The 21,315-nt window shown below is 45.0% G+C and overlaps 1 protein-coding gene across 2 annotated transcripts in view; it reads left to right on the top strand.

The window, feature by feature from the left end:
- The window catches only part of tbc1d9b (TBC1 domain family member 9b), a 31,860-nt gene extending 12,655 nt beyond the window's left edge, over positions 1-19,205 (top strand). Inside the window, exons 5-24 of one of the 2 annotated variants that reach the window (XM_030739128.1) lie at positions 6,793-7,051; positions 7,128-7,335; positions 7,501-7,698; positions 7,772-7,918; positions 9,838-9,988; positions 10,074-10,288; positions 10,464-10,581; positions 10,745-10,947; positions 11,087-11,169; positions 11,248-11,377; positions 13,131-13,229; positions 13,308-13,376; positions 14,508-14,748; positions 14,827-14,892; positions 15,168-15,236; positions 15,526-15,579; positions 16,260-16,298; positions 16,397-16,488; positions 17,595-18,261; positions 18,623-19,205. In XM_030739128.1, coding sequence (XP_030594988.1) covers positions 6,793-7,051; positions 7,128-7,335; positions 7,501-7,698; positions 7,772-7,918; positions 9,838-9,988; positions 10,074-10,288; positions 10,464-10,581; positions 10,745-10,947; positions 11,087-11,169; positions 11,248-11,377; positions 13,131-13,229; positions 13,308-13,376; positions 14,508-14,748; positions 14,827-14,892; positions 15,168-15,236; positions 15,526-15,579; positions 16,260-16,298; positions 16,397-16,488; positions 17,595-18,227 — 3,074 coding nt within the window. In that variant the 3' untranslated portion in view covers positions 18,228-18,261; positions 18,623-19,205. Of the gene's footprint in view, positions 1-6,792; positions 7,052-7,127; positions 7,336-7,500; positions 7,699-7,771; positions 7,919-9,837; positions 9,989-10,073; positions 10,289-10,463; positions 10,582-10,744; positions 10,948-11,086; positions 11,170-11,247; positions 11,378-13,130; positions 13,230-13,307; positions 13,377-14,507; positions 14,749-14,826; positions 14,893-15,167; positions 15,237-15,525; positions 15,580-16,259; positions 16,299-16,396; positions 16,489-17,594 lie in introns of both variants that reach the window. The other variant, XM_030739129.1, reaches the window with a different exon arrangement.
- The last annotated feature ends 2,110 nt before the right edge of the window (positions 19,206-21,315 follow it).

The raw sequence follows: 21,315 nt of genomic DNA, 5'->3' as shown, positions 1-21,315 counted from the left end.
AAGCCTCAGCATTTCCTCCTCCAAAGTGATGGACTTCATGCTCTTTGTGTGCCTCACTAAAGTGAACTTTAGACCACTTTTCCTCACACGTTATGTTGCTCAGCTTTCAGTTATTTATGTTGATGATAGAGTTTTCCTGCTTATCTGTGAGAACAGGGAGGCGTTCCCAGGCAAGCTGAGAGACATAATCTGTCCAGCATGTCCTGGATCTGCCCCAGAGTCTTCTCTCAGTAGGACATGCCCAAAACATCTCCCAGATTTAAATGGCATCCAAGCAGGCATCCAGGAGGCATCCTGGTCAGATGCCCAAACCACCTCAACTGTCTCCTTTCAATGTCGAGGAGTAGCAGCTCTACTCTGAGCCCCTCTCAAATGACTGCACTTCCCATGCTGTCTCCAAGGCTGAGCCCAGACCTTTGGAGAAAACTAATTTCTGCCGCTTGTATCTGTGATCTAATTCATTTGGAACCAAGAGCTCATGGCCATAGGTGGGGGTAGGAACATAGATTGAACGGTAAATTGAGAGCTTTGCTTTTGCACTCAGTTCTCTTTTCACCAAAACAGACCGGTACAGTGTCCAACTCACTACAGACACTGTCAGTGTCCCCTTTCCCCTCACTCATGAACAAGACCCAGCAATACTTAAACTTCTCCATCTGATGCACCATCCCTGACTACATGCCACCCTTTTGTAGCAGAGGACCATTGCCTCAGACCTGGAGGTGCTGATTCTCATCCCAGCCACTTCACACTTGGCTGTAAAACACCCTAGCGCACACTGGAGGTCACCGCCTGATGAGAACCACATCATCTGCAAAGAGCAGAGATGTGATCCTGACCCCACCAAGGTGGAAACCATCTGCCACTTGGGGGAAAAATTAAAACAAAAAATTATGAACAAAATCTGTGACAAAGGTCAGCGTCCAACTGTCACTGGCAATGGGTCTAACTTGCTGGCAGCAATGTGAACCAAGGTCTCGCTACAGTTGTACAGGGACTGAATGACCTGAAGCAACGGGCCAGTCACCCCAAAGCACCCCTGAAGTCTGGATGCACCGCCCAAGGGATGTCCTGATGTTGTCGAAGGCCTTCTCCAAGTCCACAAAACACATGTAGACTGGTTGGGCAAACTTTCACAATGAGCTGGTCCAGTGTTCCCAAACCAGGACAAAAATTGCATTGCTGCTCGTTGAGCTGAGGTTCAGCTAATGGATGGACTCTGCTCTCCAGCACCCTGGGGAGGCTGAGGAGTGTGATCCTCCTGAAATTGGTGTCCCCCTTTTTTGATTTCTCTGGTATGATTTGGGGTTTTTCTGATTCACGCTTAGTCAAGCCCTTCACCCAGGACCAGTTTGCCATGGGAGACCTTATCAGAGGCAAGTTGCATCTAGGGTTATGTGGGCATGCAAACCCACCACGATAAGGTGATGATTCAATGCAAATATTATATTTGTCTCATGTGGACAACCATCATGTTTCAGCACTAAATGCCCGTCTGTGTAGTGACAGCAGAGGATTTTGGCTTTTGCAGCTGTCTCTAAAAGTCAACAACGTCACTGTGAAAAGTTGCTAGATTTGTCTGCTTTGTTTTGTTGCTTTTTTGGGGGAAAAAGTCACTAAGTTGGCAGCACTGGGAAAGGAGTACAGTCGGTGCAGGACCGCGGGTTTTCTGCAGCACGACAGCCAAGCTGCAGGAATTCTAGATTCAGCCGAGTAAACGGGCATTATATCACTACACAACATTTATCAGGTCACGTCTTAATCACCTGTCAGGTGCGAGAGGAGGTTTTTGCTTTCCTTTTTTAAACATGGAATACATTTGACTAATAAGATGGCAGTGTGGGGTTTTTTTTTTTTTGTTTGAGCCATCCTTCTGGGCCCGCTTGACCCAAGAGGCCTTACCCTCGACTTGCCAACGGGGTCACAAACGAGAAGCGGGAGGTTTCTTGTTCAGTGGGCTCAGTGTGGATTATGTATGTAAGAGCTTGCCCCTGTACTGCTCAAATCTCTGAACTGGACTCTGAGCAGAGATACCACCCTTATGGAGAGGCAGTGATTTCTGTCATCCCAAAGAAGGGAAAAATACAAAACATTGTGAATCATACCAACGACAATTTCAGTACTGAACGTTGACTATAAGCTGTTCACCTCCATAATCTCTAAAAGAATGGAAATTTTTCTATCAGACTTAATCCGTGAGGATCAAACAAGATTCATAAAAGGTCGGCAAACACGTGACAAACATCGCATGTTATTTGTCAGGCCAAAGATCAACTGCTAACTGTGCCGTTACTTGGCCTTCTTGCTGAGAGAGGTTTTGACAGGGTCTGCTGGCCCTTTTTATACAGAGTACTCGAATGCCTGGGCTTTAAGGACAAATTCATTAGATGCATACATTCTTTGTATAGCAGCCCGATGGCCAAAATCAAAATTAACAGGCCCCTAACTAACAGTACATAGAGGGTGTACAGAGGGTTTCCAGGGTTGCTGTCTAAGCCTGTCACGTTTTACTATTATTCATTGAGCCCTTGGCTGAAGCTATTAGGCAAAACAAAGAGCTTAAAGGCATTACTATAGGAAATAGTGATCATGTCATTGATCTCTTTGCAGATGATATCATCACCTATCTTCAGAATCCAGACATTATACTCCCTAAACTTATGTCAAGTATAGACAGGTGTCTGAATTTCTGAATATTACGGTTCTGACCATCAGTTATTCCCATAGCAAATCGATAAGTCAGGACTATAAACTTAACTGGGGAGCTAAAAAGGTAGAATCCTAGTATCTGTCTCTGAAGGTCTGAGCGACCACTTTAACCTACATTTTAGCAGTATTATTAATCCAATGCTGACACTGGAATTTAAATTGAAAATAGAGATAGTAAAGATGAACCTGCTGTCAAGATTTTTGCACTGTTCACCAATCAGGATAACAGATACACAGTTCAGTGTATCATGGTTTGTCTGCACCACCGAGGATAAAATGTAATTTAATTTAATTTAACCTTTATTTGACCAGGAAAGTCCCACTGAGATTAAGAACATCTTTTTCAAGGGAGTCCTGGCCAAGAGAGGCAGCAACACATACAAAGCAAATTTACTAGTTTACATAGATAAAAAGACACAAAATGGTTAGTTTTATAAACATAATTAAGAAAAACAAGTGCATCTTATGAAGTTAGCCACAAAATTTTGCAATTTGGTTTTAAAAGCATTCAATGAAATCTTTCAGTAACCTGTTCCATGAGGAGGGGACAGAATGAACAAAAGCTCGTTTACCCGGTTTGGTGTGAGCAAGAGGAACAGGAAGCAGCAACTGGTTCTGAGAAGGGAATGAATAACGAACATCACTTCTCACTGTAGTTAAAGCACAAATGTATGCAGGTAGTGGTTCAAGTAATGCCATATAGATGAAAGTGTACCAATGACAGGCAGGCCACCCCACCCAAACGTATAGGTCACAGTGATGCGTCAACACTTTACAGTTAGTAATAAACCCGAGGGAGGCTTGGTGAACAGTATCAACCATCCAAGGACATTGAGCAGAGGCATTCATATACAACAAGTCTCCATAATCCAGTATGGACAAAAAAGGATTTTTTTTGCACTGAATGAAAAACAGTTTGTTCCAAAAATAAAAACCCAACTTAAACTTCAGTTTCTTCACAAGGTGTCTCACATGTGGCTTGAAAGTAAGGGAGTCATCAATCAGAAGACCCAAATATTTATAATTATGCACCAACTCTATTTCATGTCCCTCAAGAATTTGCACCTGACACATTTAGACCCAACTCACTGAGATAAGTAATGAATAAAAGAGGACCTAATAGAGATCCCTGGGGCACCCCTTGTGGACAGTAACAAATTCAGAGCGCAGGTCATCATGTTTACTGCACTGTGTTCTATTACTAAGATCATTTGTGAACCAGGTGACTGGATTCTCTGAAAAACCTGACTGGAGGAGCCTAAATTTTAAGATATCAGGATCTACATTGTCGAATGCTTTTGAAAAATCAATAGAGTGATGCACAGTTTCTTGTTTCTTATCAAGCGCCACTATAATATCATTTACCATCGTCACTGCGGCTGTGATGGTACTGTTTTTTTTTCTGAAGCCTGACTGATAATTTGATGTTGAATTTTTAGCCAACACTGACGGGTTGGAAACTGGCCGATAGTTAAAACCGCTGACTCACCAACTTTTAGTAAAGGAAAAACAAAGGCTGATTTCCACACTGAAGAAATGTGGGGTTAAAAATGATAGCATGAGGCTCTGCTACAACATCAGCTGCCAGCTCCAAAAAAGGCTCCATCAAATCAGGTCCAGGAGACTTCCTGTGATCTAAAGCTTTAAGGGCCTTATGAACTTCATTAAGAGAAAAAGGAAATTAAATCGCTCACCTGTGTAAACTGGGAGGTAAGAACAGGGGTCACAGAATTAGCTCCTAACAAACCAAATAAGAAGCCAGAAGAAATAAAATGCTTGTTAAAACAATTCAGCGTTTCCATCCTGTCACAGACAGGAACAGAATCCGTTAGAACGTAGGAGGGTAGAACCTGGGACCGTTTGCTAACTGAAAGAGAATTAATGACTTTCCAAACTTTCTTTGGGTTTTTTGGGTTCTCAGTGGTGACAAACAATTTTCTGATTTGGCTTTCTTGATCAAAGAAGAGCATCTGTTTCTTAGTTGTCTGAAAACAGACCATGCTGCCCACCCTAGATATATAGTTTGCTGGTGCTCCCCAGAATTAGTGTCGATGGAGACAAATTGAGCTGATCCAGGGACAGTGTCCACCCCAAGCACGACTAGGAGGAATGATTCTTGCATACAGAAAAGTAGAAGATGCATCGCTAACTTGGACTGAAGTTGTTAACAAGTACAAACTGGCAAATGATTTTAAACGTTTGATTTGGCCATCCTGTTATCCAACATTTCATCCAGGTGAAACAGATCCTGTTTTTTCTAACTGGAACATCCGAGGCCTGACAGCTGTGTGTCAGAGTATAGAGGCTGATACCTTTAAGCCATCTGGAAAACTGAACAGTGGATTTAACTGTGAAAACAGAGACTTGTGTAGATACAACACAGAGATAAGAAAAGCTGAATGTAATTATTAAAGTATTTACAGATGCGTAAACGCATCACCCTGTTAAAACTGTCCAAACTGTATACTGGGCTGCAGAAACAAAATGGAAACAATGCATTTATGTCCAATCTAAACAGGAGAAGGAACTGAATATTGAAGTGTCTGAATGTGATTGGCTCTCAGTATGTGACACAACATCAACTAGCTCCAAAAGATGGAGGGAACAAAGGTGGACACAACAACAGTGTTGGAGGCAGCGTGGTTCTCAGAGCATTGAGAACATTATGGGCTACAGCATTCTCAAAGATCCCGGGATTTTCTTGCTGGGACTGTTACCTGGAGCGGTATTCCCAAAAGAGGAATTCTTTGGGAATACAAAAGAGAAATTTTGACTGTCACATGCAAAAAGGCCGTCACGAAGACTTGGCAAAAATCCGACCCACCTTGGACAGAATGGGCAAGAATTTGTGGAGGAGATGCACGATGTGGGCAAATGGACTTATTCTCTACAGCTGAAAGGACACAACAAGCGCTGACTTACCTACAAACTAAAGGAAGCATAAAGAGCTCTGTTATTAAGCAGTCTGGTATTATAAAAGTGGTCAGTACCCTTTGTTTCATGGTATGATTTTTTTGCTCCTTGTACATATTTTTGTTGTTTGAAAATGAAACTACTAAATAAAAAGCAGAACAAAAAATTATTACAGGTATTCCCAGTTAAATAACCTTTACCAGATAACTGAGGTGATCACCGATAACAAAAAACTGAAAAGGTTCTTTTTCAAATTATGATAATCAGTAAGTTAAACTTTTAGGAAAATATAGTTTGTTCTTAATTTTGATCTCAGGAATGTTATCCAGCTCTGGGTGCTGGAGCATATCCCAGCTGTCTTTATGCGAGAGGTGGGGTTTACCTGCACAGGTTACTGTCAGTTATTTAGTAATGGAGTATTCTATCAGTTATTCCATCGATTAATCGAGTAATTATATAAGAAATTATTTTTGTCTTCAGTTCATCTGCATATTTTAACTTCTGTACTGCAGTTTTTCCCTGTGTGAAACAAACAGGGTGGATGGAGCAGCTACAAACTTCTCTTTGCTTCACTTACTGATCAGGTTATTGATGAAGGACCTCCAGCTGTTTCGATGGAGCCCCTCAGAACTGATCGCTGGCTAGTGCTAATGGTGGCGCCCGCTAGCAAACTGTGGTTAAGGCGACCCATTCTGGTAGCTAACAGCTGAAATAAAGAAAAGGAAAAACACACACACACACACACACACACACACACACACACACACGGGTGTAGAGAGCAGTGCTAAAACATGCCAGCGATGATCCACTCGGTGTTAATGAATCGTTTTTCCAAATGAAGGAAAGCAGCGATGGAGAACTTTAATGCTGCTAATGTGGGTGAGACGCTCCGCTTACACGGAGACACCTGAGCTGCAGAGTTTAAACGAAGCATCGAAGCAACAAATTTGTGTCGAGGATTTTTTTGGAATTGAATTATTTGAGTTACTCGAGGAATCGTTGCAGCCCCAGTTTGTTGCAGGTCCATCTTTATGAGCTGAAATAAAACCACACGTGTTTTATTTATTTATTTTTACAGTGAATATTTAAATCTGTGCTATTTAGAGACAGGAAGTCCACACAGTATTTAGAAAGTCTTTGTTGATGTCATCCTGTGACCTCTGACCTCAGTGACCCTGGTGGTGCCATGGACCGAGGTGACCCAGCTGGAGAAGAACGCCACCTTGCTTTTTCCAGAGAGCGTGCGTGTGAGCACACGCGACACTGAACATTTCTTCTCCATGTTCCTCAACATCAACGACACCTTCAAGCTGATGGAGCAGCTTGCTAACATTGCCATGCGCCAGCTGCTCGACAACGAGGCATTCGCCGCTGACCTGTCGTTGCCCAAACCCAGCAGAACGCTGAAGAACGTCTCTGCGCTGAAGAGGTTTGTACCTAATGGGTTTTTCTTGACTTAAATCTGACACTGTTCACCACCTTCATCGTCTCTTTCCTGTCTGCAGGGATCTGGATGCCCGGGCTAAGAACGAGCGATACCGGATGATGTTCAGGCTGACGCAGGATGAGCGGCTCGACGGACACACGGACTGCACACTGTGGACGCCGTTCGCAAAGATGCACGTTGTTGGACAGCTCTTCATCTCCAACAACTACATCTGCTTCAACAGCAAAGAGGAAGACCTGTGTCAGCTCATCATCCCCCTCAGAGAGGTGAGCCTAGTCAGCTGGTGCTGCAGAAAGTAGATGAGCTGGGGGTCAGAGGTCAGATGACAAGAACAGCTTCAGACTCTGATCTTACAGAGTGCTGCGGATTAACCCAAACACTGCCTGTGTTTCATACTGTGGTCATTTCATCCGTCATCCTCTGCTCCTCAGGTCTCCATTGTGGAGAAGGCGGACAGCAGCAGCGTGCTGCCATGCCCCGTCTCCATCAGCACCAAGAACAAGATGAATTTCCTGTTTGCCAACCTCAAAGACAGAGACTTCCTGGTCCAACGTATTTCTGACTTCCTGCAGCGAACCCCTGATAGCTCATGGGGCGACACCAACCCGCTGTCTCTTATTAGTCTCTCGGTATGTCCGTCTCAGCTCGTAGTGTGGTTTGGCTGCTCTCACAGAGACCTGATGGTTTTGCATCTGTCCTCAGGCATCCTCCGGCGGTCCCCCATCATCTTCTGGAGGTTCTGAGTCCATCCAGAAGGGGCGACATTACCACGCTGGCCTTCCCACAGCCAGCCAGGGTCTGCTGCAGCTCTACCACCGAGATGCCCCAGAGGACCTAGGACCCAAAGCTGTGAGTGCACAGCAATTCAGTTCAGTTCAGTACAATTTTATTTATATAGCACCAAATTACAACAAACAGTCGCCTCAATTTGTATTGTGGGTAAAGACCCTACAATAATTACAGAGAAAACCCAACAGTCTAAACGACCCCCTATGAGCAGCACTTGGTGACAGTGGGAAGGGAAAACTCCCTTTAACAGGAAGAAACCTCCATCAGAACCAGGCTCAGGGAGGGGGGGGTCATCTGCTGAGGGGGGGAGAGAGACAGGACAAAAGACACACTGTGGGAGAGACAGGACAGCACAACAGTACTGTTTTATACCCCGGAGTATTGTTAAGAATGCCAGGACTTCTGATAGGTACCTAAGAGGACTGTTAGATACCATTTCAAAGAAGTCTTTCCAATTATTGATGCTTCAATCTTAAAAATGATCAATCTGTCTTTATTAGTTGGTTATGTACCACAGGCCTTCAAGGTGGCTGTAATTAAACCTCTGCTTAAAAAGCCATCACTGACCCAGCTGTCTTAGCTAATTATAGGCCAATCTCCAACCTTTCTTTTCTCTCAAAGACTCTTGAAAGAGTAGTTGTAAAACAGCTAACTGATCATCTGCAGAGGAACGGTTTATTTGAAGAGTTTCAGTCAGGTTTCAGAATTCATCACAGTACAGAAACAGCATTAGTGAAGGTTACAAATGATCTTCTTACAGCCTCTGACAGTGGACTCATCTCTGTGCTTGTCCTGTTGGACCTCAGTGCAGCTTTGATACTGTTGACCATAGGGATGTGTGATACAGACAAAAAAAAAAAAATCTCTATTTTCTGTAATTTTGTCGATAACGATAATAAACGATATTTTGCATTATTTAAAAATGTGTTTGTAAAAGAAGCGCGAGCTAGTAAAATACAAGACTTTAATCAGTGTTTTTGACATGTTAACTTCAGTGAGGTTTTTCAAAATGTATGTGTGTATATGCTGTGTATTGATATATTTTTTATGTATATAGTGTTTTCTGTTTTATTTGATTCTATTCTATTTAGCTGCTGTAATGTGCAAATTTCCCCGAGATCATTAAAGTTGATCTTATCTTAAAAGCTCATTATGGAAGACTTAACAGAATGGGGAAAAAAGTCAAAAAAGAGGCTGTCCATGGGGATTCCCCCAACATGACAGCAAAAATAAATCACAGAAATTACACACCTTCATCTGATCAGACCGCTTCAGTGTATTATCCAAACAGCTGAGCTCTGAGAATGTCGCTGGGTTATGCCGCAGTGGCTGTAACAGACCTACTTAGCTTGAAGGATATTAACCACAGACATATATACGTAGACGCTGCATTGAGCAGCTGGACCTGTTGCTGTGATGCGTCAGCGCGTCCGCCATATTGGATGTGGCTGATCTGCACTGTAAACTAATACAAGTGAATGGACTGAACTTCATAAAGTGCCTTTCTGCAAAGTTATTTAAATTAATGCGTTTCATTCATAAATAAAATTGGCCTCCAATAACACTGAGAGAAATCTAATACACATATTAAACAGTTATGCAGTACTACTCAGAGTTCTGATAAAGCTTATAGTTAGGGCTGGATCAGGTGACCCTGAACACTCCCTTAGTTATACTATAATAGGCCTGGGCTGCTGGGGGGTTCCCATGATGCACTGAGTGCTCTGTTTATACCCTGCTCTGTGTTTAACCATTACTTATTATTCATTTCTGGCTCTCTTCCACAGCATGTTGTTTCATTATTGTAGGGTCTTTACCTACAGCGTGAAGCACCTTGAGGTGACTGTTGTTGCTCTTTGGTACTATATAAATCAAATTGAATTGAACTGAATTAGAAACTCAGGAGGACTAATGCTGATAGAGTAACTAGTGCTGGTACTGGTACTGACCTGTCCACCCTCACATCCTCCCTCCTGCAGATGAGGGAGAAGATGAAGGAGGAGTCATGGAACATCCATTTCTTAGAGTTTGGTCGAGGTGTCTGCATGTACCGGACCTCCAGAACCAGAGAACTGGTCCTCAACGGGATCCCAGAACGCCTGAGAGGGGAGCTGTGGTTGCTGTTCTCTGGTCAGTGTTCACTCGTCATCCATCCACGTATTTGGGTTTACCCGAACTTTCACGTACTCACCCATCTGTCAACCGGTTCATTCAGGAGCGCAGAATGAGATGGCAACCCACCCTGGCTACTATGGTGAGCTGGTGGAACAGGCCATGGGGCTGTGTTCACTGGCTACCGAGGAGATCGAGCGTGACCTTCACCGCTCAATGCCCGAACACCGAGCCTTCCAGAACGAGATGGGCATTGCCGCCCTGCGCCGCGTCCTCACTGCCTACGCCCACCGCAACCCGGGCATCGGATACTGCCAGGTACTGCGAAAAAGTAAAACAATAGTATTGCGTATCCTCATCAGGTTCAGCCAGGTGACTGAAATAACCCTCTAACATGGCTGAGTACTGATAATCACATATGATGCATCCTGAGGTGGTGGTCGCAGTTGTGAGATGTTGTCTCTGACCTCTGACCTGTTGTCTCCTCCACCAGGCTATGAACATTGTCACCTCTGTCCTGCTGCTCTACTGCACTGAGGAAGAGGCCTTCTGGCTACTGGTGGCGCTGTGTGAGCGCATGCTGCCCGACTACTACAACACCCGAGTTGTAGGTCAGTTAGAGCCAAGCTTTGCCTCCAAGGTCAAACACTAAAGTTGATCTATCCTCCGATGGAGACAGGGGTCTAAGGAGTCCAGTTCAGGCTTGGGGTTAGTGATGAGATGACACCTGAAGGACACAGTCCCAAACTCATGAGATTTTCGTGTGTTCTGCAGGAGCTTTGGTGGATCAGGGCGTGTTTGAGGAGCTGACCCGGGCCTTCCTCCCTCTGCTCTATGAACATATGCAGGAGCTGGGGGTCATCTCCACCATCAGCCTGTCCTGGTTTCTCACCCTCTTCCTGTCTGTGATGCCCTTCGACAGCGCTGTGCTGTTGGTTGACTGCTTCTTTTATGAGGGCATCAAGGTCATCTTCCAGGTAGGTCTGCTGGCTGTGGACCAGAGATGCCCACAGTCACCCACTGGTCACTTTGGTTTCTTAGTCTTTGGATTATTTTGGGAAGCAAACAAGATCTGACTGTAACTGAATGACTTCCTGTTTCTAAATGTACCTGCAGGTGGCACTGACTGTCCTCCACGACAACATGGACACCCTGCTGTCCTGCAGTGACGAGGGGGAGGCCATGACCATCCTGGGCAGGTACGAGTCCAGACCAGGATCAGCAAAATGAGAACTGCTGTATGTAAACCTGAGGAGTAAATCTGACCTGTGTTGCAGGTACCTGGATAATGTGGTGAATAAACAGACAGTGGCTCCGCCCATTCCTCACCCACACGCCCTGCTGACGAGCGGAGATGAGCCCCCACCTGAAATCGACGTCTTCGACCTCATAAGGTCGTCTTATGAGGTGACGTCAGAGTTTCTGTCTGTTAAATGGGGGGTGGGGGAGGTCACTGAGCTCTCTGTGGAGAACGTTCTAAGAACCTCTTAATGTTCAGAATAATCCAGAAGGACAAAGTGAAGTTCTGTCAGCACCAGAACAACACTGTGGACTCTAGAACAACACAAAATGTTTCTTCTTAAGCTTTAGCAGATCAGCACAAAATGATGTAGAGAGCCAATAAAACAGACTCAGTGGTCAGGGCTGTCACATTAATAATTGATGATTGTTAGAAACTGGAATGATTTGAGAAACTCTTCCACCTTAAAAGTTGCTACAAACTGCCTTTGAGCTACATGTTAGGTTCTCATCCGAGCTGCAGGAGCCCGGCCCCCAAACCAGAATCAGAGCCCTGATTTAGAGGTCAGGAGCAAAATCTAAATCATATACAAACCAGCCTATCAGCAGTACCCTGCAGAAACTCACACACACAGCTTAGACTGGCTCTGGAGGCTGAGGAAAGGATCGATGCTGATTCTGTCGCCAGCGTGCAAAAATAACCAGTCAGCAGCCGACACCTCGTCCGGGGACCCGGTGAGTCCAGCCATTCAGGAGAAGGCTGCAGGGGGTGTTCACTCATGCAGAAATCACAGGAAAAGAGTAAAACTCCGCAGCTATGTTTGACTTCTGGGAAATGTTCTCTAAAGCCCTGGATCAGGGAGCAAAAAAATATTCCACGCAGAGGTGTAAGTGCTGCTGGAGTGCATCGGAGTGCCGGTCTGCCACTTTTTACTTCCAAGAGAGGAAGTAAGAGATTCAGAGGTAGGGTGTTGAAATACAGCTGTCACTTTATGGGTATTTCATGCAAAAAAAGTTAATACAGATAAAATAAGTAGTGAACGTCGTCATGATATTTAGGGCCAGATAGATGATGGTCTGCAGCAGAAACCCTCAAAAACTGCTGCTGTGCTCTTCTAAAGATGCACAATGTCAGTTTTTGACTGAAAATTAGCAAATTAGCATGATGATTAATTTGCAGAAATCTATCTAGAGGAGTGGAAAGGCCTGTGGGTGGTCTAACAGTGCACACACACACACACACAAGCAGTCAGTTCATCTCAATAATTACCAGCTAAAAGCAGCCCTAATTAGTGGCTCAGAAACGAGTAGATCTGATGAGGAGAGCGTGGTGTCGGGAATAATACAGTGTGCGCTCAGATTCTACTCGTGTTTCAGTCTGCAAACAGCTCAGATCAGTGAGAGGACGCAGAAGGAGGATCAGTATGTCTCTGACATCAGGAGAGCTCTGCTGATAGAAGCTGTGTGAAGTCCTGAAGATGGAGACTCGGGTGGAGCTCAGGATGGATCCAGACGGGCTGCATCGTTACAAAGAAGGAAAAAGAGAGAAGACACACCCAGGGTGGAGAGAGCCGTGAGCCGCATGTAAAACCTAATGAAGAAGGTCAGACAGACGACTTGATGCTCATATTCAGTCTGACCTTTGACCTTTGCTCAGTTAGAGCTAAATAATGAAAATTTGTGGTGAAGCAGCCTTAGAAACAGATAACTCAGATCTGTTATTTAAACAAACTGACAGTGTTTATGGTTCTCCAAACGAGCTCCTGGATGGTTCTTGCGTCTCCTCGTCGACGTCCTCGGCTGGCGAATGAGATGCTGCGGGTTTGGTGGAGCACGGTGGATGTTTGTGGCTTCTTCTGATGAAAGCTGAACCGTGTCCTGTTGTCTTTGAGGTCATCTCTGCTTCTTCTTCTCTGTGCAGAAGTTTGGCAGCCTGCGCTCTGATGTCATCGAGCAGATGAGGTTCAAGCAGAGGTTAAAGGTCATCCAGTCCCTGGAGGACACAGCCAAGAGAAGTGTGGTGGGTGTTTTTTATTTTCATACTGAGTTTGCAGTGTGTTAAAAAAGACAAGGAGTTCACAGGTGTGTGTGTGTGCAGGTGAGGGCGATGATGACGGAGTCGGCCTTCAGTATTGAGGAGCTGGAGGAGCTCTACTGTCTCTTCAAGGTGAGAACCAAGTTTACCATGTTTCTCACATGAAAGCCTCCAAAGATCCTGCAGCTCCTTTGTTGACCTGATGTTCAGGTTTCAGGACATGAAATAAATCAGGATGGACTTCAGCCGAAGGGTCAGACAAAAACATTTATTCACTGACTCTGTTCACAAGTATTTCAGCAAACAGCACTGAAGCATCTCCTCTAATGCTTCAGGTCCTGAGCTGCTCTCAGACGTCTCCATCTTAGTCTGACGAGTCTGCTGTTCAGAGCTGCTCAGCTCAGTCTAATCTTTCTGTTCCAGAGGATGACGGAGGCTCTGAACCTTCTGGATTTGCTCTATGATTTCTTTAAGCTGCACTTGGACTGTGACACTTCTTCCTCCTGGAGAGTCTTCTTCACTTGGCTGGACATTGTGATTGTCTCCAGTGGACGTCCAGATCTTTTTATGTTCTTGTTTCTGTGAATGGAACTGATGATGTGTCCTCTCCTGATGTTCCTGCTCGTTCTCTGATGGATTTGTTTGGTGTTTGCAGTCTGAGGACTTCCTTTTTCATTCAGAGCTCCTTTCACTGCAGCCTCAAACATCTTGAATGGGGGTGGCTGTGGCTCAGGAGGTACAGCAGGTCACCTAACAATCAGAAGGTCGGCGGTTCGATTCCCGACTGCTCTGGGCTGTCCTTGGGCAAGATACTGAACCTCTCCAATGCAACTGTTGGAGTATGAATGTGTGAATGTTAGACAGTAAAAGCACTTAGCTTAGGTTCATATGGAAGTGCTTGTATGAATGGGTGAATGCAAGCGTGTTGTATAAGCGCTCTGAGTGCTCAGAGTAGATATAAGAACCAGTCCATTTACCATTTATCTGCACACACCTGTGCTTTGTGAAGAAATGAAGGTGTAAACCCACACAGGAAGTGAGAATGTTTTTGTTCAACCAAGTCAACGATCAGAGTCCGAACTTCATTTTTATTCTTTCTTTTCAAATCTGTTCTGTTGATGTAGAGACAAAAATATAAAAACTGCTTCACACCATTTACAGCTCTATTTGGATGTTCAGGTGTTTCATTGCCTCTCACCCCGCCTCCATCTCTGTACTCTCTCTCTGACCCCGCCTCCACCTACGTCCATCCCACCGATCCAGTCCAAACACATGACCAGCTGTTACTGGGGCTCCAGCAGTTCTGCTGCCGAGCGCCACGATCCCAGCCTGCCGTACCTGGAGCAGTACCGCATCGACCCAGTTCAGTTCCGACAGCTCTTCATCTCACTTGCGCCCTGGGTCTGTGGAGGCCACACCCCCACGCTGTCAGCCCGCCTCTTCAGGCTCCTGGACCAGAACCAGGACGGGCTGGTCAACTTTAAAGAGTTCATCACCGGACTGAGTGAGCCCAGATTACAGATCCAGATTAGCTGTTCAGATTACAGAGCTGTACAGGTCTCAGTGTGTGTTTGTTTTGTAGGTGGGATGTATCACGGAGACATGACAGAGAAACTGAAGCTGCTGTACAAGCTCCACCTCCCTCCAGGTAACACAGCTCACCTGTACAGGTGTATGACCCTGAAACTCAGAGGGTTAGTTCTAGAGATCAGCTCTTCCTTCTTTCTGCTCCTCCCATTGGCCGTGATGTCAGAGGTTCCGGCTTTTTGTTTGAATTGGGGTCTGAGTTGGGCTTTTGGGGTCTTCTGTTTTTTTTTTTTAAGCCTGGTTCAATTCAGACCAGGTGAGAACTGAACCTGGATCAGCTGAGACTGAACCACAGGTGGGGAACCTGCTGACCCACCTACTGTTTGTTTGTTGCAGCTCTGTGTCCAGAGGAGGCGGAGTCTGCTCTGGAGGCGACACAGTTCTTCACTGAGGATGAACCTCGAGGTGAACACACACACACACACACAGATGGCTGTCCCTTACTGAATTGGATCTGTTGGAGGTCACTTTCTGTTAAAATGAAGTTCTTCCTCCCTGAGGCTCAGAGCAGATCATGTGATCATCAGTGGGCGTTTTAGCTGTGTGATTTCCTCTGAACTGATAACTGCTGAGTCTGCAGGAAGCTTCATTCAGACTGCTTGATCTGCATGAACAAACCTTTGATTAACACATCTGAACGTTGCACTCTGCTGCTTCTTCTCCTCCTTCTGCTTCCTGCGATGTTTCCCTCCAGACGCTTCCTTCTTCTCTGATCAGAATGCGTTGCGGCAGCAGGAAGTGACACCAGGTTTGTGTCCTCTTGATTTGAGGGTTAGGGACGTTACTCTACTAACATTAACAAGTTATTCTAATGTTATTCTGATGTTTTTCTGAATGTCAATCCTAAAAACCAAACAATCTCTCCATGAAGCGAAGGTTACGTCACTATCTAATCAGACGTGAGCAAAAAAAACCCTTTCCTAACTGCAAACAGTATAAAACGTGGACGTAGCTTCTGAGTCCAAAAAGTGAAGGCAGTGCTGAAGTGCATTAAACTGCATTCTGTCTTAAAGCCACCAGGTGGCGATAGCTATGAACTTCTGCTCCTATAGAAGTCTGTGACCTCTCTGACCTCTGTAAACACTTCCTGCTCAGTCGGTCACACCGTGTTTCCAAATGGAGGATATCTGTGATCTGAACAGCACGCTCATTAGCTAACGAGTTGTCAGTAAGCAAGGAGCATGTGATCGCACAGACCCGCCCCTCGTCATCACATCTGGTTCTTTGAAACCAAGATGGCGAAGGTGGAAACTTTCATCTCGAAGCTTCAGAACGAGAGCTCAGAAACCAGTGGGTGAGGTCACGGAAGCTCCATCCATCTTTATACCGTTCGTTTCTTAACCCCAGCTCAGTGATGAAGGCAGGTTTTACTTCCTGCCACAGTGATGATGATGATGATGATGATGATGATGTTCTCTATGTGAACAGGTGAGGAGCTGAGAGATGGGGACAGTGAGGAGAAGAAAGGTAACTTTACCTTGCTGACTTTAGTCTTTAAGGCGGGGCCCCAGTGAGGCTTAGACCAACACTCTGACCCCTGATCTGTGACCTTTGATCTGTTTTAGAGGTGAAGGACTACAGGTACTACTTGAGGATGTGGGCCAAAGAGAAAGAGCCCAAGAAAGAGACAATAAAAGACCTGCCAAGGATGAACCAGGTGAGTCTGTGAGGTGTCACATGCCCCACAAGTGCTTACAAACACAGGTGGCTTGGTAGGTTCAAACCCCCCCCCCCCCCAGTCCTGTGAGTGTCAATCGCTGCACCGATTTTATTCTAATTAAATTAATGAATGAGTGTCATATTCTCTGTCTGATGTTAAGTCCTCATGTGGACACTGGAAAACATAGGGATGTGCGCGTACTAGTCGGTGAGCCTAATTATTAAGGTTTTAATTCATCCCTGGTGCCATAAACGTTTATCCGGTTGTTAAATGATGACGTAGATTCCAAACTGTCACATGATCAATATGCCGCAATGCTGTGTCCCTGGTTGTTTTAACCGATCTGACCTGAAAAAAAACACACTCAGCTGTCATTTTAGCAGCACTGCATTAAAACACCGGACACGACCAAAAGGTAATTAACACGTGTAAAACACCTGCACAGGTATAAAATTCGGCAGCAGCATCAGCCACTTGTGTAGGTTACATCGTAGCTCCACAAAGACCCGGCGCTGAAGTCTGACTCAGGGGTAAGCTGGAGGAGGAGCCTGGGGGAGAGGGAGGTCTGGGCTCCACTGCTCCGGGTGCTGCCCAGATAAGAGGAAGAAAATGGATGGATGTTTGTATTGTGTTATTATCAATTTTAGATTTGAACTTTTTTTGAGATGCGTGTAATGAATTGTAGAACAACAAGCATTGTTCATAATGCAGCACGATCAACACACTTTGTTGTTTGGAGTATAATGCGCAGTGTTCATAATGCGCGGTACCGCACAGTTAAGCAGCATTTAGAGTGAAATTTATTATAGGAGAATGCGATTAATGGTTTCAGATGCCTTTATTTGACAGTTTTTGACATTGTCCATTAAACAGGCATAACATTTAACTTGATATCTGAGTGTTTCTTGGTTTTAGACTAGTTAGATTGGTCTAATCTTTTTTTCCTTTCATAAGTTGACTAAGAAATTAGTCACCGGGAACATCCAGAGTAAAACGTCCAGTGAAACCTTTCGAGCATCCTGCTTTGAAGCATTCAGCTGTAGAAAATCGTTGAGGCTGAAGGGTTTAACCAAACGATGCACCGTCTGTGTGTGTGTGTGTAGGAGCAGTTCATCGAGCTGTGTAAAACTCTGTACAACATGTTCAGCGAGGAGCCTCTCGAGCAGCAGCTCTATCACTCCATTGCCACCGTCGCCAGTTTGCTGCTGCGCATCGGTGAAGTCGGCAAGAAGTTCAACAACGGTGCCAAGAAGTCTGAGCGGGCCCCGTCCCCCACACAGACCCCGCCCTCTACACAGACCCCGCCCCTCAGTCCTGAGGGGGTTGAGGAGGGGCCCGGACACGGGGTGTCGGGTGAGTCGGAGGTGTGCCGGGCTCTGGCCGACGCCCAGCTGGAGGTGGCGGCTCCGCAGATGTCAGATGAGGAAACAAAAGACGACGCGTCAGTGTCTTCGTACTCGGTGGTGAGTGCTGGCTCGCTTCAGTGCGAAGACATCGCTGAGGACACGGTGCTAATCAGGGGGGCTGAGCAGAGGCAGGGCAGCGTTCTGGACACAGATTGGTCGATCACCTTTGAGCAGGTGTTGGCATCGATGCTGACAGAGCCGCCGCTCGTCGACTACTTTGAGAAGAAGTGGGACTTCCAGGCCAAGATGGCTGCCTGCAAGGCGCAGCGGGCAGTGGAGCGGCAGATGAGCTCCACCTCCGACCACGAACTCACGCAGCATTGCACCTGAGCACCTCCCTCACCTGTCCATGTGCACCACACAGGTAAATGATATAACCAACTGATTTTAGATCATGTGATTGGAGCATCTCTGATTGTCACCCTGACAGTGATTCTGATTGGCTGGCAGCTCCTGCAGAGACTTGTCATCATCCTTCAAACTTCCTGTTTGAGCATCAGTGTGTTTCAGCTCTTATTGATTAGAGATATGCTGATCAATCAATATTGCTAATTGTTAGCATTAAGCTCATTGATCTGTCATAACTTTGCACTTCCTCTTGGTGTTTCACAATAAAAGCCTTTCTGAAGGGTGTTTTACTGTGAAGGAACTGGAGGAAGTGCTCCTACATCGTTGTATAGATACTTCATTGATCTTTGAATGGTTTGGCTGGCATGTCTCTGCAGGACCAACCAGTAAACAGGAAACACTAAGAGATAAATGGCTGGCATGCTCACCTGTAGAAGACTCAGACACCTGTGAGTTACATCAGTCTTTTATTGTGAAATAAAGATTTATAATCAGTACTAATGGTTTAATCAATAACAGTAAAGATGCCATGTTTCAACAGGTGCACTCACACCTGGACTCTTATTTTGAAGCCTTGTTTGTTCTCCCAATTGCCTGTCTGATGACATCACTCCTGTCTGCGATGATGTCAGTGTTTTTATGTTTGACCTGATTTTAAACTTGTGTTGATCGTTTATTGATCTGTTGTTCTAATAAATACTGCAGGAACTTCTTACTCTGCAGGGTCATCTTTTAGAAAAATTCTTTTATGTCTTCTTAAATAAAGTTTATAAAGATGTCTCTGCACATACGCTGATGATGTTGGTGTGTTCATACATGTATTTGTTTAATTCTTTAATTATAATACTTGCTTCTCTTAAGCAGTATTATTAGAAAGCATTGCATCAATTTTCATTTTTATGCAGATGATACTCAGCTTTATCTATCAATGAAGCCAGATGACACACATCAATTAGTTAAACTGCAGGAATGTCTTAAAGACATTAAGGCCTGGATGACCTCTAATTTCCTGCTTCTAAATTCAGATCAAAGTGAAGTTCTTGTTCTCGGCCCCACAAATCTTAGAAACATGGTGTCTAACCAGATACTTACTCTGGATGGCATTACTTTGGCCTCCAGTAACAATGTGTGCGTTTATTACTTCTAGGCTGGACTATTATATAGTGCAGCTAGCGTACTGACAGGGACTAGAAAGAGAGAGCAGATTTCTCCCATATTGGCTTCTCTTCATTGGCTCCCTGTTAAATCTAGAATAGAATTTAAAATCCTTCTCCTCACCTACAAGGTCTTGAATAATCAGGCCCCATCTTATCTCAAAGACCTCATAGTCCCATATCACCCCAACAGAGCACTTCACTGTCTCTCTTCCACAGTGTCTTTTGTCCTGCCCCCCCCCCCCCCCCCCCCCCCCCTCAGCAGATGACCCCCCCCCCCCCCCTCCCTGAGCCTGGTTCTGCTGGAGGTTTCTTCCTGTTAAAAGGGAGTTTTTACTTCCCACTGTCACAGAGTGCTGCTCATAGGGGGTCGTTTAGACTGTTGGGTTTTCTCTGTAATTATTATAGGGCCTTTATCTACAGTATAAAGCACCTTGAGGTGACTGTTGTTGTGATTTGGTGCTGTATAAATAAAACTGAATTGAACCTGTTTGATAATGGGAGAGTTGCATAGCTGATTCTCTCAGTGATCTTTGCGAGTCTGTAAGATGAACTGTATGAAAGTGTGTGCTGAAGATCTGAGTGTTGATCATTTCTAAACTGTTTCTGTGTTTGCTGGAAGATCTCCAACAAACAGCATCAAACCACACAGCTGTTCTTCATTTAAACACCGACAGCCATGATTCAACTGCACCTTAGCGCACAAAGACGTGCCTTTAGAAACACAAATATATGAAAGTCTAGACTCATTCATTTCAATGATTATTACTGATCTATATTTTAAGACCCAGAACCGACCTTCACCTGAACTACCTGGGAGGAGCAAGCCAGCATAAACCTCTCTTTAACTTAACTACACCCTCTGAACTAAGATGTCACTGGAGGTTAAAATCCACCACCAAAATAAAGCTGAAGGGGTCACAGCTTTTAGTTTGAAGTTTTATTTGGTTCCTGTTAAAACACAGGAAGCAGCTGACACCTCAGAGAAGTGTTAATGCCCTTTAACCTCTGCAATCATCAGGAAACCGGTGAGAACCTGGTGGGATGCCTTTTCTCTGTCTGTGGGTCAGGAAGTGATGTCACTGAGGTTTTATGTGCCTTTTCAGCTGGAGATTTTTCAGTGGTCTCTGTTCAGTTTCTGCCTCAGTTCTTCAAAGGCCAGGAGAACATCAGGTCTTCAGTGTTTTCTGTAGGGTCCCAATTCTGAAAAATTGCTTTGATTCTTTAAAATATTTTTTTAATTAAGATGGCTTCTCAAGTGCGAGTGGTTCCTTTGTCTTTGGAGCTTGAAAAAAGGCGACTGGACCTCTTTTTGTTTCTTGAAGACGTTTCTCCTCTCATCCCAAAGGCTTCTTCAGTTCTCAAACCAAATGATGGAGAGACCCAGGTATTTAAACCCCTGTGGGCGTGGTCCCCTGGAGGTGGTTATGACCCTCTATTGTTCATGTGTGTAACCACATGTGCCCAGGTGTGAATCGAAGCGTGGGTCATTTCAATCAGTGGATTCAGATGAAGCCAATATAGGACTTCACCCCATTGTTTCATGTGACCACTAGCGGAACAAATCAGAGCCGGGCCGGGGGCGGGGCAAATGACCGGGCCCTTTACACCCAAATAATAAAGCTCATAACATCATTTTATAACATACACATGCTCAGAACAGCGGGAATGTGTATGTTATGAAGTGCCACTCATGTTAGCTTAGTCCATAAAAATGCTCCACCGAAGGCCTTTAAGGCCGTTTCACACCGGATGCGTTGCGTAAAAACAACATGAAATTCCGAATGTTTCGGATGTGAACCTGTCGTGTAACCTACATACACACCGGACGCGCTGCGTTTTTGCAACAAAATCCTCCTCATATAACGCACGGTGAAAAAAAAATTCAGTCGACATCAAGCGAGATGTAATGAGGC

This window comes from Archocentrus centrarchus, chromosome 10 (genome assembly GCF_007364275.1).
Source record: "Archocentrus centrarchus isolate MPI-CPG fArcCen1 chromosome 10, fArcCen1, whole genome shotgun sequence".
Lineage (NCBI taxonomy): Eukaryota > Metazoa > Chordata > Actinopteri > Cichliformes > Cichlidae > Archocentrus > Archocentrus centrarchus.
Note: the sequence above shows the minus strand (reverse complement) of the source record. Positions and strands in the feature narration are given on the sequence as shown.